The sequence below is a fragment of the Sceloporus undulatus genome, chromosome 1 (assembly GCF_019175285.1).
Source record: "Sceloporus undulatus isolate JIND9_A2432 ecotype Alabama chromosome 1, SceUnd_v1.1, whole genome shotgun sequence".
Classification (NCBI taxonomy): domain Eukaryota; kingdom Metazoa; phylum Chordata; class Lepidosauria; order Squamata; family Phrynosomatidae; genus Sceloporus; species Sceloporus undulatus.
The window spans coordinates 284,326,743-284,340,270 of NC_056522.1; the positions used below are offsets into that span (position 1 = coordinate 284,326,743).

Sequence of the window (13,528 nt, forward strand, 5' to 3'; positions counted from 1 at the left end):
TTATAAATTGAAAAACTGCTCAGTGGATGTGGCTTCAGTGCACTGATAAGTGGTGTAGAACATGGACTGTGCTGATTGCTATTGCAAAAGACTTGGAAATATATTAACTGAAAAGAAAGTCACAGACCAAGTGCAAACGGTAGGTTTACATCTTGACCACTTAAGAACAGAAGAAATAATGGTCCAGATGCATTTGCATAACTTTTAAAGCAGAATGCTGAATGACATTGAAAACAGTTCCAAGATTTTGCATACCATTGCTCAGTCATTAATTGGAATGGGAAACCTGCATGTCAAGAACTACCTCAAAACTCAGGACTTGGAAGGGTCAGCTATGAAGCTATAGAACAAAGCTCCTGAAACTATAAAGAAATATTCATTGAATGATTAAGATAAGATTGTCTCATGCCCATTACATTTCCTGTTTCTGTGTATGGTTCTGAAAGCTGGACGGTGAAGAAAGCTGATAGGAAGAAAAATGCAATTTGAAATACTTGGTGCTGGACAAAGAAGTTCTGAATAGATACCAGTGGATTTCTAAAAAGACCAATAATATTAGTCCTAGACCGAAAAATCAAGCCTGAACTCTCCCTTAGCAAGCCAAGATATTTTCAGTTGCAGGCCTGGTGTACTTTGGCCATCTAGCATGAGAAGAACCCTTCTCACTAGGAAAGACAATATAGGTTTGTTTAAGACAGAAAGCCATAGGAAGAGAGGAGGTGGCTGCATTTCCTGGAACGACAGAGCTCAATCATGGAAGCCATGGCTGTAGAGTCTGCAAGACCCATGCTACAGCTGTTAATGACAACATGACTGTGGAGGCCGCTCATTCCTGTACTATGCCATGAAGTTGAAGCTGATTTGATGGCAAGTTAACACACAAAGTAGCTTACCTGGCTACTCCTTGGCTTGCGCTTGGGCTTTGGCCATTATGTCTGTAAAGGAGACACTGTGGTGGGTGTCACCCACATGCAATCAGATGCCGGACTCTACAGTGGTACCCCAGATTACGAATCAGCCCGCCTTCGACGAAATTTCTGGGTTACGAAAAAAATCCAATTAAAAAAACTGTTCCGGGTTCATGAAGTGTTTTTTCGGTTATTACGAAAAATTTTTTTTGGTGCTTTTCGGCGCTTTTTCACCACGAAATCGCGGCTTTTTCCCCATTATAGCGCCAATGGGGGTTTTTCGGCTTGCGAAGTATCCTCGGGTTACTGAAAGCGACGGCGGAACGAATTAATTTCGTAACCCGGGTACCACTGTACTCTCCCATTCTTCTGTTTTACTCACTGTTTCACCTCATTTCTTTCTTCAACCAGGGGGGGGGGGGGGGGGGGGGGGGGGGGGGGGGGGGGGGGGGGGGGGGGGGGGGGGGGGGGGGGCTGGACACCCACCAGTGTACACCCAGCCAACACTGCTGCTGAAGGTGGACTGAGATTTCCGATAGGGTCTGTTTCAGTGTCTGGCAAGGACTGCTCCTCTGGCAAGCCGTGCTGCGGACTCAGAAAAGCAAGGTCCCTCTCCTCAACCCAGCCAGCAAGCTGCTGCAGGGGGGCAGCACTGGTAGCCTGCTGGAGCACCTGTTCCAGGGTTCGGCGCAGTCACTGTGGGAGAGAGAAAGAGATGGCAACACCCCCTGTCCTCACTATCACCCAGCAAACTGTCCACCTATCCCGCCAGGTGTCCTACTCTACCAGTTGTAATAATAATTAATAATAGGATTTATTTATATGCTGCCCAATCACTGGGCATCCGGGCGCTTACAAACAGAGGGGATAATAATACGATTCCCCCACCTCGCAGGCTTACAAATCTAAAACAGACCACGACACCAAAAAGGATGAAGGGACATGGTTTACAAGGGGGGTAGGGATTCAGGTCCCCCCAAGCATTCTTCTCTCCCTCTGGAGGCCTGGACTCAAGGCAGATGGACTGGAGAGCAGGGCTCCTTTTTTTTTCTGGGGTTGTCACACACAAATGTGACCACAACCTCTGGGTGGTGTTGATACTTATGGCCAGATAGGTGACCTTAGGCAAGCTAATAAGTCTGGCCTTAGAGGAAACAAGACACAACACACCTCTGTAACATAGCTTTGCCAAAGAAAACCCCATGGATCTAGGTTCCTGTCTTCAGGTAACCATAAGTCAGAAACAAACTTGAAGCGAGTCACAATAATAACATATCCTACAGCTGTGTTTGCTGGACCAGGAACATGACAGTGAGATAATATTATTTGCATCTAATTCTGTTCTAAATGGAGGACCTGAGCTTTCAAAGTACTATAACTTGCAGGCAGATTGTGTAAGATTTGTGTTGGGGACCTACCATTCTCTAGTACTGCAGGGCTATAATCCCATTATCCCTAACAATTCGTTAGCTTGCTGGGGCTTAGAAGAGTCCCAACAACAGCTGGAGGTCTATGGTTTTCTGTTGCCTGAAAGAGAAATTACAAAATGGACATCTTTATTGCAGGAAAAAACTCTGTGGACTGGCTTCTTGAAAACATAAACCAAACAAAATCTTCATCTATACTTATAACAGAGGAAATCTATTGTGCAGCACAAGTAAGTGCTATATTTACTTTTCTACATTAAAGACTTTTTAGCCTCATATAATTAGCTTCATTTGTATAAATGTAGTATCGAAGGTTGAGAAAAAGGAAGCTGAAAGTGATATTTCAGTGTGACCTTCTGCAAACATCTGTTTACCAACATGTGGAATACATGTACAGTACTGTATTCTTATATCCTGTTCTAGTAGAATACGCGTTGGATGGATTTTGAACTTTGACTACTGCTCTGGAACCAGGGTTTGAATCCCTAGTCAGCATGGAAACTCACTGGGCGATCATGGGGAAGACCTGTTCTCTCCACTCAGAGGAAGGGAAAGTCAAATCCCCTCTGAACAAATTTTGCCACAAAAATCCATGATAGGTTTGCCTTTGGCCACCATAAAATAAGAAAAACTTTGAGACACACAACAACAAAGAATTAATACTTAAGAGGAAAGCTTTTGGTGGGATATTCTTTTTAGGAGATGCACACACAGGCAAGATGCTCATGGCAGTTCCTCATCAGGCCCTCAAACCTCTGATGTTACCTCTAACTGATCAGAGATGAGAAGAGGGTACTTCAGGTGCTTTCATTTAAACTGCCCCCTACATGGAACTGAGCGTGCTTTACTTACAGGATGGATGATGCATGGAATGAATTCCAAGCCAAGATAAATAATCTCTCAATCGAGCCTCAAAAAAAGTTTTACTTTTTTAAATCACACCTTTCAGAAACCCAATCAACTCTCAGAGAACCCTAGAATCCAGTGAACCCTCGATTGAGAAGCCTAGAGGATCCATTTTGATAGTACACAGAGTTAGGCTGCATATGTTGTTGAGGACAAGAAATTTAAGCAATCTAAATTGTGCATTGTTTTGCACCTAAGTACTTATCTCACTTCTTTTTCTTTTGGCAGTTTTGAAATCTTATAGGGCAGCATTTAATAGATCTGTTTTTCTATAATAAGTGAGTCCCACAGGAGTAGTTGCTCACAACAAATGCACATCATAAATATTCATAAAAGGGTACCACAGTTTAAATAATTGATTTGGCCGTACTGACAGTGCCATCAATTACAGGTTCTTTATAAAAAAAAGCCAGGAGATATTGGTGAATTATTTGGATATACTATAGTTTTTATAGCTGGTATACTATAGTTCATAATTTTTAAAAAGGCAAATATATGAAAAAAAGAGAAATTTGAAAAATGTGAAATAATAATAAAAATTTATTGTTGTGCTCGTGATATTGGTTTGTTTTAAGAATATCAAACTCATTCAGTTGTTATTGCAGTAAAATGATGGGGTGAAATTGATGCTGTTTATAGTATACAATAAGGACTTGACTCATTTATTTTATGTACACATGCATTCAACCGTAGTGACAAATGGCTTTCATGCTGTGTGATTAAATGCATATTAGCATTGCCCTAGGCATTTGATTATTACCATCTTTACTTCATTACATTTCCACACTGTATGGCCATATAATTTATACAAATAATACAGACCATCACTTTGTTGCTGATAGGAAATTATCTGTTTTATGGAGGGTGTCCTTTAATTTTGCCTTTCATGGATTATAAAATTGGTTAATATCTGCTGAATGAATCACTGGAGAAGCAAATAAAGATGTTGGCCCCGGGTCACAATGTCATTGTGATACTGGCAAAATCTTACAGGCTCATTTATCCCTGTACTGATTGATAATACTGGCGGTTAAATGGAGAAAGCTTTGCTTCCATTAAAGGCTCATCATGAATGAAGACCTCCCACTTAAAAGTCAGGCATGATGAGAAGACACGAGACTATCTACAGGTCAAATAAATAACTTAAATAATTTAAGTGGAATGACAGTGTAATTTGTCCATCCTGGTGTTATTACCTTGACCCCATCAGGCTTACTGCTTTGCTTTCTGTGGAGAGTATTTAATAGTAATGTTTAATAAGTGTTATCACATATATAAAACCTTTATGACCTTAAAGGTGTGGTAAAAAGGTTTTATAATATGCTTCATGAAAGCCATTTTTACCTTGTAATATCTGCTAAACATAAAATCAGTAATAGAAGAGCACGACAAGTGGGGATGCTTCAATGTAGTGATTTTAATCATTTTTTGCCAATTTAATTTTTTGCTATATTAGTTATAAAAAAATAAGGTTGTTTTCAGAAATGCGCTTATAATAGACTGAAAAGAACATTGCTAAGACTAATACAGACTTATTTTTCTTAGGTAAGATTTACTTTTGCAGCTGTATTTAGCAAAATGTACAAAGTTAAATGTAAAATAAATCCACTATATGTTAAATGTTTGAATAATTATCATCATTCCTTTTTCTAAATAAAATGTTGCTGGGGCCTCAGACAGACAGCCCCAAAGGGCTACAACTGGGCTGTGTTGGGAGCATAGTGTTCAGATGACACATGACTTGACCAGGCCGGAAGTCATCTTAGGTGCGCCTCATCCTGGACAGAATACCCAATGTGGTAAATTACTGCTCCTTTTTGGTGAATTGTTCAGGACCATAGTGGCCAGCCCTAATCAGGGCTAGGTGTGTGCGGCTGCTGTGGTCTGGGGTGAACGGCAGGGGCACAGTCCTGGCACAGACTTTTGCATCGTCTGCTTTGCCCCTATGTGACCAATTCAAATAATTTATATTAACGGCTCCTTTGCAAAGGTCAAAAGGATTATTTTGATTATATAAAAATCAATAAGGGCATAGCATGTGTCACACAAGGCAGTTTTAGGGGCGTACAGACAGGCGGCAGGACACTGACCCTTTTTGCCCTGGATTGGGGCCGCGGCAACCACATGCCAGCGGCTCTGGAGGGAGTAAAAAGAGCTACGAAAAGCGGAATCTTTTTTACTCCCTGGAAGGGGCATCATAGCTGCACCAGTGTGCCATGATGATGCCTCTTCTATGCCATGCCATCCAAAGGGCATCGGTTGTGCATGGTGCGATGGGGAGGAGTCCACAGCATCCAGTGTGTGGACGCTGCACTGTGGCTCTGCCCGCAGCCGGCACAAACGTACCAGTCTATATTGGACATTAATTTTTTAATCTTCTTTACTTTATTTTAGTGTCATCTTATTTTTCCTTCTTTCTTACCATGTTTTCAAAAAAAAAGTAATAAAGTTAGAAACACATTACTACTTTTCAAACAAAAAAGTAAATGAGTGTTTTTTTTTTACTTTTTATTATACAATATAAGCAAGACCTTATTGATCATATACGTGTGTTGAAATTAGTGAAACTAAGTCCAGTACAGACCGCCACTTTGGGGCTGCTGGGCTGAAGTAGGGCTCGGGACAGCAGAGCATCTGCATGCTCCACGCTCTCCTGGCACCATTTTGGTGCACACACTTCACATGCGCCGATGATGTGCTTTGTGCACCACGTCCAAATGGCGTGGCGTTACAAGAGATGTCTTGCATCCGCTCCAAAGCATTAGTGGTGTCTTGGCAGCATGCGGAAAAAGCTGCAGTTCGCACTCCTTTTGGGGCACATTGTTGCCAAGCCTGTGCAGTAGCCATGGCAAACGATCCAGGAGGAGAAATGGGCGGACTCTTTAAAAAACCTATTTTTAACCAAATATTCACTTCAAGCACATGTATAATAAAGTACTGTACTGTACTAGACTGTATGCCTTGGAGATGCTTCGAATACATTCACATCATCAACTCCATGTATATTTGAATGCTGACACATGTGAGCAGCCATACTTGCGCAGCGTGCTCATCGATGTGGGTTGATAGTGGGAACAACAACCTGGAATGCATGAGATTATTTGCATAGTGCGCTAAAAAACCAGCAATGGCGCGTTATACACCGCATAAGGGACGTCCTTAGGACGTCCCATTTTGAAAAAGGGGTGTCTCTTCCAGACGCCCCTTACCCTATCACGGACAGAGTCCGTGACAAATGGTTGGTGGCCTTCACACGGCCGCGCCATATTGATGTAGCGGACACTGTGCGTCCGCACATCGCCCCCTGGAAGTGATGCCTACGATGCGGCAAACTAGCGCCTCGAGCGTCTTTTCTGGGGCCCAGGAAGGAGCGCGATTTCCGCGCTCCTTCCTCGGAGTGTCTGGGACCTGCACGGTTGGGCCGCTGTGGCTCCGGACACTGCACGCGGCGGCGGCGGGAGACCGCCGCAATCCAGCGGTATGTTACCCGCCAATGTGTCATGTTAAACCTCTGCTAAAAAGCCTTCCTTAACCCCTTGACGAAACAATTACAGCCAGTCTTGCTTTTACCATTCTTAGGCAAGGTAATCGAGGGGGCAGTCACCATTCCATTCCAAGCAGTCTTGGAAGAAATGGATTTTCTAGATTCCATTTCAAACCGGATTTTAGGATAGGATATGGAGTTGAGACCGCCATGGTCACCTTAGTCAATGATCTCCGTCTGGGCATCGACAGGGGAAGTGTGACCCTGTTGGTGCTCTTGGACCTCTCAGCAGCCTTCGATACCATTGACCACAGTATCCTTCTGGAATGCACGGAGAGAGTGGAATGGGGGTAGCTGTGCCAAGTGGTTCTGGTCCTACCTCTCGGGGGCAGATTCCAGATTGGTGTCGCTTGGAGACAGTTGTTCGGCCAAAGGAGCTCATGTCAGGCGTCCCACAAGGCGCGATTCTGTCCCCAATGCTGTTCAACATTTACATACCTCTGCATGAGATCATCCGAAGACATGGGGCAGGGATTATCAGTAGCCAATGACACTCAAATATATTCTCTATGTCACGACGGATGCATAGAGATGGCGTTTCTCCTCTGAATGCCTGTCTTAATTTGGTAATGGACTGGATGAGAGAAAACAAACTCAAGTTGAATCCCGGTACGACGGAGGTACTTGCAATGGGACCCCTAATCCGGGCATGGATTATGTCAGTCAGTTCTGGAGGTTGTCACACTTCCCCTGAAGAACTCTGTCCGCAGCTTGGGGGTGCTCCTGGACTCGTTGCTTCAACTGACAGCTCAGGTGATGCGATGATCAGAGAGCACTTGCTATAAGCTTTTGGCTGATACGCCAGCCTGCACCCTTTTCTGGAGCCGTGAGACCTTGAACAGTAGTACAGGCGCTGGTAACCTCTCGACCGACTTCCTGCAATGCAATCTACATGGGGCTACCCTTGTGCAAGTTCGGAACTTCAATTAGTACAAAACATGGCAGCCAGGCTGCTCACGAGCACATCTAGAACTGCCCATCTTACACCGTTCTAAATCTCTTCACTGGCTGACATCGCTTCCGGGCAAGGTACAAGGTGTTGGTTTTACCTTTAAAGCCCTACAGGCTTGGGTCCTGATTACTTGCGGGAGCGCCTCTTCCATACAATCCTCCCATACACTTCGGTCCTCTGGGAAGAATCTGCTACAACCTAAGAAAACCAGACTTTCAGCGGTGACCAGAGGACTTCTATCAGTCACTCCAAGGCTCTGAAATGACTGCCAGACAAGATCCGCCACATTGCCACCTGGAAAGCATAATTCTGCAAGCCTTGTCTTAAGTATTTAATAATAATCCTAATAATAAATAATAAAAATAATAATATTATTATTCTAACCGCGTTTCCAAGGATCACAGCGGTGTACAACAAGGATAAAAACAGGGAAACCATCACAATCCCAACCCCAACAGTATTACAAAATACAATAAAAACAATTACAAACAACAAACAACCATACAAGTGGGTTGTGTAGAATGGAATACAGCAAAACATGGCTCACTCTGTTATGATTCGTTTATACTTGCTGCACTTGTGTGTTTTTGCTTTTGTTTCATTTGTCTTTTAAATCTTGCTGTTGCTAGACTTTAAGGTGCAAACCATACATCATTCAGTTGTAAGCATGACTGAGCACTTTCTGAAAATTCTTCTTCTTTTTTTAAAAAAAAGTAGGCATAATGAACACGTGCATGGATCACCCTCACTTGTAAAAATAAATGAGTTCAATATGAAAAAAAATAAAAATAAATATAAAAAATAAAAAGGCTATTAAGACGGATCTCTTCCAGCAGGCCTTCCCAGACTAGGTTAGATCCATTAGATCCATAGACTTGCCCCTCCCCCCTATTGATACCGACACCAAAATTGATTAATACCAACACCCCCATCACCCCCTCTTCTGGCCTGTGAGGGAGATGACCAGGCAGGCACAGCTCCATCAGGTCTAGCCTGGAAGAAGAGACTCCTTCCTCCATAACTGTCATCTCCTGCCCGTGAGGGAGTTGATCAGGCCGGCCCAGCTCCACCAGGCTAGCTTGGAAGAAGAGACTCCTCCCTCCATACTGTCATCTTCACCACGAGGGAGATGACCAGGCAGGCACCGCTCCCATCAGGCTGAGCCTGGAAGAAGAGCCTCCTCCCTCCATAACTGTCATCTTCCGGCCTGAAGAAAAAGAGCCCTCCCTCCAGTCCATCTGCCTTGTTCAGGCCTCAGAGGGAGAGAAGAATGCTGGACCTGATCCTCTCCCTGGGTTCCTCACCATTCCCTTCTCCTTTTGTGTCGTGTCTTTTTTAGATTATAAGCCTGAGGGCAGGGAACCGTCTATTATCCTCTCTGTTGTAAGCCACACGGATTCCCAGTGATTGGGCGGCATAAAATAAATTCTATTATTATTATTATTATTATTATTATTATATATTATTGGAAGATTTCATTTCTTATGCTAATCAACCCAAATTTTTAAATGTATTTCTATTGGATAGTTTTAAATTTTTTGCATGTTTAATCTTTTTTTATAAGTGATTACTGTTTTATATAGCACTGGCGGAGGGTTGGGTTTTGGGGTTTTTATAATTGTAACTTTAATTGTTTGATGTTTTATTTATACTGTTGGAATCTGCTTTGATTGCATATGAAAAAAGAAGCAATACAAATAAATATTATTATTATTAATATTATTATGACCCTAAGGATATCTTTTTTTAAAAAATTCAAAAACCTATATCTTTTCTTGGACATGCAGTAGTTTCCCCAGGTAATTCAGACCAGGATCTAGTAGTGGACAGCAGAATCCACTGGAGTCGGAGAATATGATCTTCCCTTCCTACTGCAAAACCCTCTGTTTCCTCTGGAAATCTGGAAAACCTCTGGACTGGGTTTTCAAGCATCTCTAAATAGTGCAGAGAAGAAGAGAGAAAAAGAAAGTTCCACTAGTGTTTTGTAGCACCAGCAGCAGTGCTGGACCTTATTCACTGCCATTGCTATTGCAGTTCAGAATAGTTGCCAAAATATATTCACCTTCTGTTATTCTTATTGCGAGCGCACACCTACTAATCACTCCAACCAGTCCATAGTCTGTGAGCTGCTAAACATACTGCATCCTTTTCAAACCTTTAAAAAAGGTGGTTTTGTAGCATAATCCTATGCATGTATCTTCACATAATTCAGTGTTCTTTGGGTTAATGATGTTTACTCCTTTAGAAATATAGTAGGATTGCAGCCCCCAATTATCTGGAAGCGTTTCTATACTTGTGTACAATAAACCATATTACCTCCATGACCTTCCCAACTGAGACTTTAAAAGGTGGGCAATATCCATCTCCAATTAGCCTTGTATTGTTAAATTAGAAACAGAAAAACAATTACACTACTTGTGCAGTGCACAATGACTACTGGAGTTTGGAAGTTAATAGTAATTAACTCCTTTCCCCCATAGCCATGGTGTAACTACATACAATTAAAACTGAAACGAAAGATGTTTTATCCCCTTTGCACGTAACTTCCGTTACTTTTATAGTTTAAGGGGCATGACCTCACCAAATATGGAAAAGGATTATCACATCATTCAAATGCTGGCTTGTGCTGTTCCTCTTCCTGCTACCACATGCTCTTTTGAGGTGATGACGAGGTGTGATTTTAAATGTAATTAAAATTGATGACCTTTGTTACTTTTTGCAAAATGGAAAAGTAAGAAGTTACTTTTAAACAATAACTATAATGTCTGCTAAGTAATTTTCTTTGCTTTGGAGTGATACAATATAACGAATTGACACTGAAACTTTTAATATTCACAGCTCTGCATATATACAGTAAATCACACATCTTAAATACACCTATTCAGTCCAGCAAGAGTAATCCCAAATTTATTTTATTTGAATTCGGGTGAGCCAGATATCATAACTGCCAAAGGAAGACAGGGTACACAAATGTAGGACCATCAAGAAAAATGTGGACATACAAAATAAAAGCTAAAAAACACTACTGTGAATATAATGCATCTTCTTAATCATGCTCAAAATGGAGGACATATTTGGAATTCCTCCTGAAACAGAAGATGAGGATGTGTGCTGGAAAAAGAGATATCTGGTAACCCTGGTTTTCTTTCTTGACTATACTTTTAAAAGAGATCCACCATGGTGCAGTGGTTGACAGCTGAACACTGAGAGACCAGAGTTTGAATCCACACTCAGTCACAGAAACCCACTGAGTGACCTTGTTTTCTGAGTAGTAATTCACTTGTTTGTGTTTAAATTTTAGAAATAGAGATAAATATTTAAACCACATATATATTTAATTTTTAAAGATACAATTTCTAAAATGGATGAAGGGTTAAAAGGAAGCCCCTGCCTACACATTCCAAAATTCTTCTGAAGCACTACTTTCTATCAGCGATTAGATTTTAAAACAAGTTTCTGGAGGCAGTAGAAGAACTGCGCATGAGAAGGGTAAGTGATTTCTAATTCAAAATGTAATGCAATACATTCAGCAAGATAAATAATCCAATAAAATATATTAAAGTGGATTAAACAGTGTCTATGTCTGGCATCCATGGCTTTTGAAAGCCAGCCTAAAAGAGTTTAACAGAGGCTACAAAATATTCAGGCTCTACCAATTAGATTAGTTTCAGTAAAGGAAGTATTCACTCATGGTGCAGATATAATAATTAAGAGTTTCATTGCAATGAAGGAATGTAGTTTCACAATAATAAGGTCTCAGGACTTAGGGGACATGTGGCGGTAAAAGCGGTAGCTGTTTCCTGACAAAATCTATGGAGTATAGAAAAGGGTATTTTACCCATTTTTGTTTTGTTTATTGAAACACTGAATATGAATACAATTTATGAAAAAAAAAAGTTTTACAAATTAATTAACACAATTGCAAAACATTCACATACTGTACTTTATAACAATGTATAAGTCTAGAAATTTCAGGGAAAAATTGACTCAAAAAAATTTGTGTAGTGATGTGGCTTTACACTTGAACTAAGCCAAAGCAGAATTGGTAATTGCTTCTAGTCATATCTGTATCCGGGAATTTAGGAATACTGTCCAGGAAGCATGGACCCAAACCCCGAGTGGCTGGAGAGGTTGAAATAATTTAGGCACTCATATCCATAGCAACCATTTCTTCTAAATGGGAGGGTTAGAGACAGGGACAAATCTGGCTCAACAGCCAGGTTTTATTATTGTCAGCATGACTTGAAATCCTAACCTCTTTAGTTTGACTTTTAACTCAGCCAACAAGGGACACAGGTTCTCCCACAGCCTTTAGACAATTTTTAGCATTGAGCTAATTACAGATATGGTAGTTCCTTTACCTTAGCCATGATCCCAGGAAGTTGTTTTACCTATCCAGGATCCCAGCCAACTTTCCTTCATTCATGGCCTCTGCTTCTGCAAAGAATTGTTACTTCAAAAGCCTCTCCCTTCCTTCTCCTAAACCCATGGGAGCTTTCCAATCCTTTCTCGCTGTCTCTCAAACCACTACATAGACATTTAACACCTTAGCCGCAAACAATTTAAAAATGGAATTGGGGAATAGTAGTCCCAAATGCCTTCTAAATGTATGGAACCATTTCTTACTGCCAGCAAACAGCTGCTTGGAAACAACAACCTGTTTGTTACAAACCTGAGAAATGAGACAAGCCCAGCCCTCAGACCTGGTGTCGATAGATGGAATGTCTCAAAGTCCAAACAAAAAGTAATGGCTATAGAGGCCAACTCAGATTCCATTGTCCCTTCCAGCCAGCTTGATCTGTTTGCAAAAACTGGTGCCAACTTTCAGTAGTCTTGGTTGTTCACATTGCAAATGCGGCTTGTGTTGAGCTTTTTCACTATCCACCAGCCATCAATATAGACTGTTTGCCCTGACAGCAATTTTTCTAACAAGGACAAGGGGGAGTGGACTGATTCTGTTGGTTGGCTGGAGAGTTTCATTTATATTTCACTTTTTTCTCCTAAGAAGAAAGAGTTTTGCACCTCTCCAAGAGGGTTAGCATTTTTACTTGTTGTGCTAACCAGCTGTTACATAAGGAAAATCCTTGTATGCAGCAAAGCTGGTCACCTGTTGTAATCTGCAACTTGTCTGTTCCTTATTATTCCATTTATAGTGCAATATTTTTGCTTCATAATCCACTAAGTAGATAATGATGTAGTCTCTACAATTGCAGGCGCGGAAAAGCACCACTAAAACTTATATTCCACCAGCTTCCAAATCGTGTGTGTGTGTGTGTGTGTGTGGTGTGAATGAAGAGGCGAGGGGAGGGGGGAAACAAGGCAGACTCAATAGTGTACAGCATAAGTCCCCCTCCCTGTTTCTCTCTGATTATTTTATTATATGTGCATCCTGACCTTTATATTATGCCTTACAATCTGGCTTTCAGACTTGGTCAGAGTACACTACACTGTTTTACACTTTAAATTCGAAATAATTTCACACTCTTTAAACTGCTTGTTTCTTTTGTTAACAATATTAGCAATTTACTGTTCCTTTTTGTGCAGGGAAGGTAAAATCATATTACTTTTACTTTGAGCAGTTGTAGATCATGTGTGCAATTAGTAACAAGATAATTAAAATAGCAAAGACCTGGAGCAATACTAAGGAAGTCAAGAAAGAAAGTCGAAGGTAGGCTTAATATTGAATATTAAAGAAACAAAAATAATGACCAGGAAGAACTACATGAATCATCCTAGATGACAACAATTAAGAAACAAAAATAATGACCAGGGAAGAACTACATGAATTCAT

General features: G+C 41.2%; 1 protein-coding gene across 6 annotated transcripts in view; it reads left to right on the forward strand.

Annotated features, from left to right (window-relative positions):
• CCDC73 (coiled-coil domain containing 73) overlaps positions 1–13,528 on the forward strand; it is a 115,249-nt gene that overhangs the window by 28,773 nt on the left and 72,948 nt on the right. Inside the window, exon 1 of one of the 6 annotated variants that reach the window (XM_042472341.1) lies at positions 11,118–11,226. The exons of the other annotated variants lie outside the window; for them this stretch is intronic. Coding sequence (XP_042328275.1) covers positions 11,218–11,226 — 9 coding nt within the window. The 5' untranslated portion in view covers positions 11,118–11,217. Of the gene's footprint in view, positions 1–11,117; positions 11,227–13,528 lie in introns of those variants that run through there. 6 annotated transcript variants of the gene reach the window in all.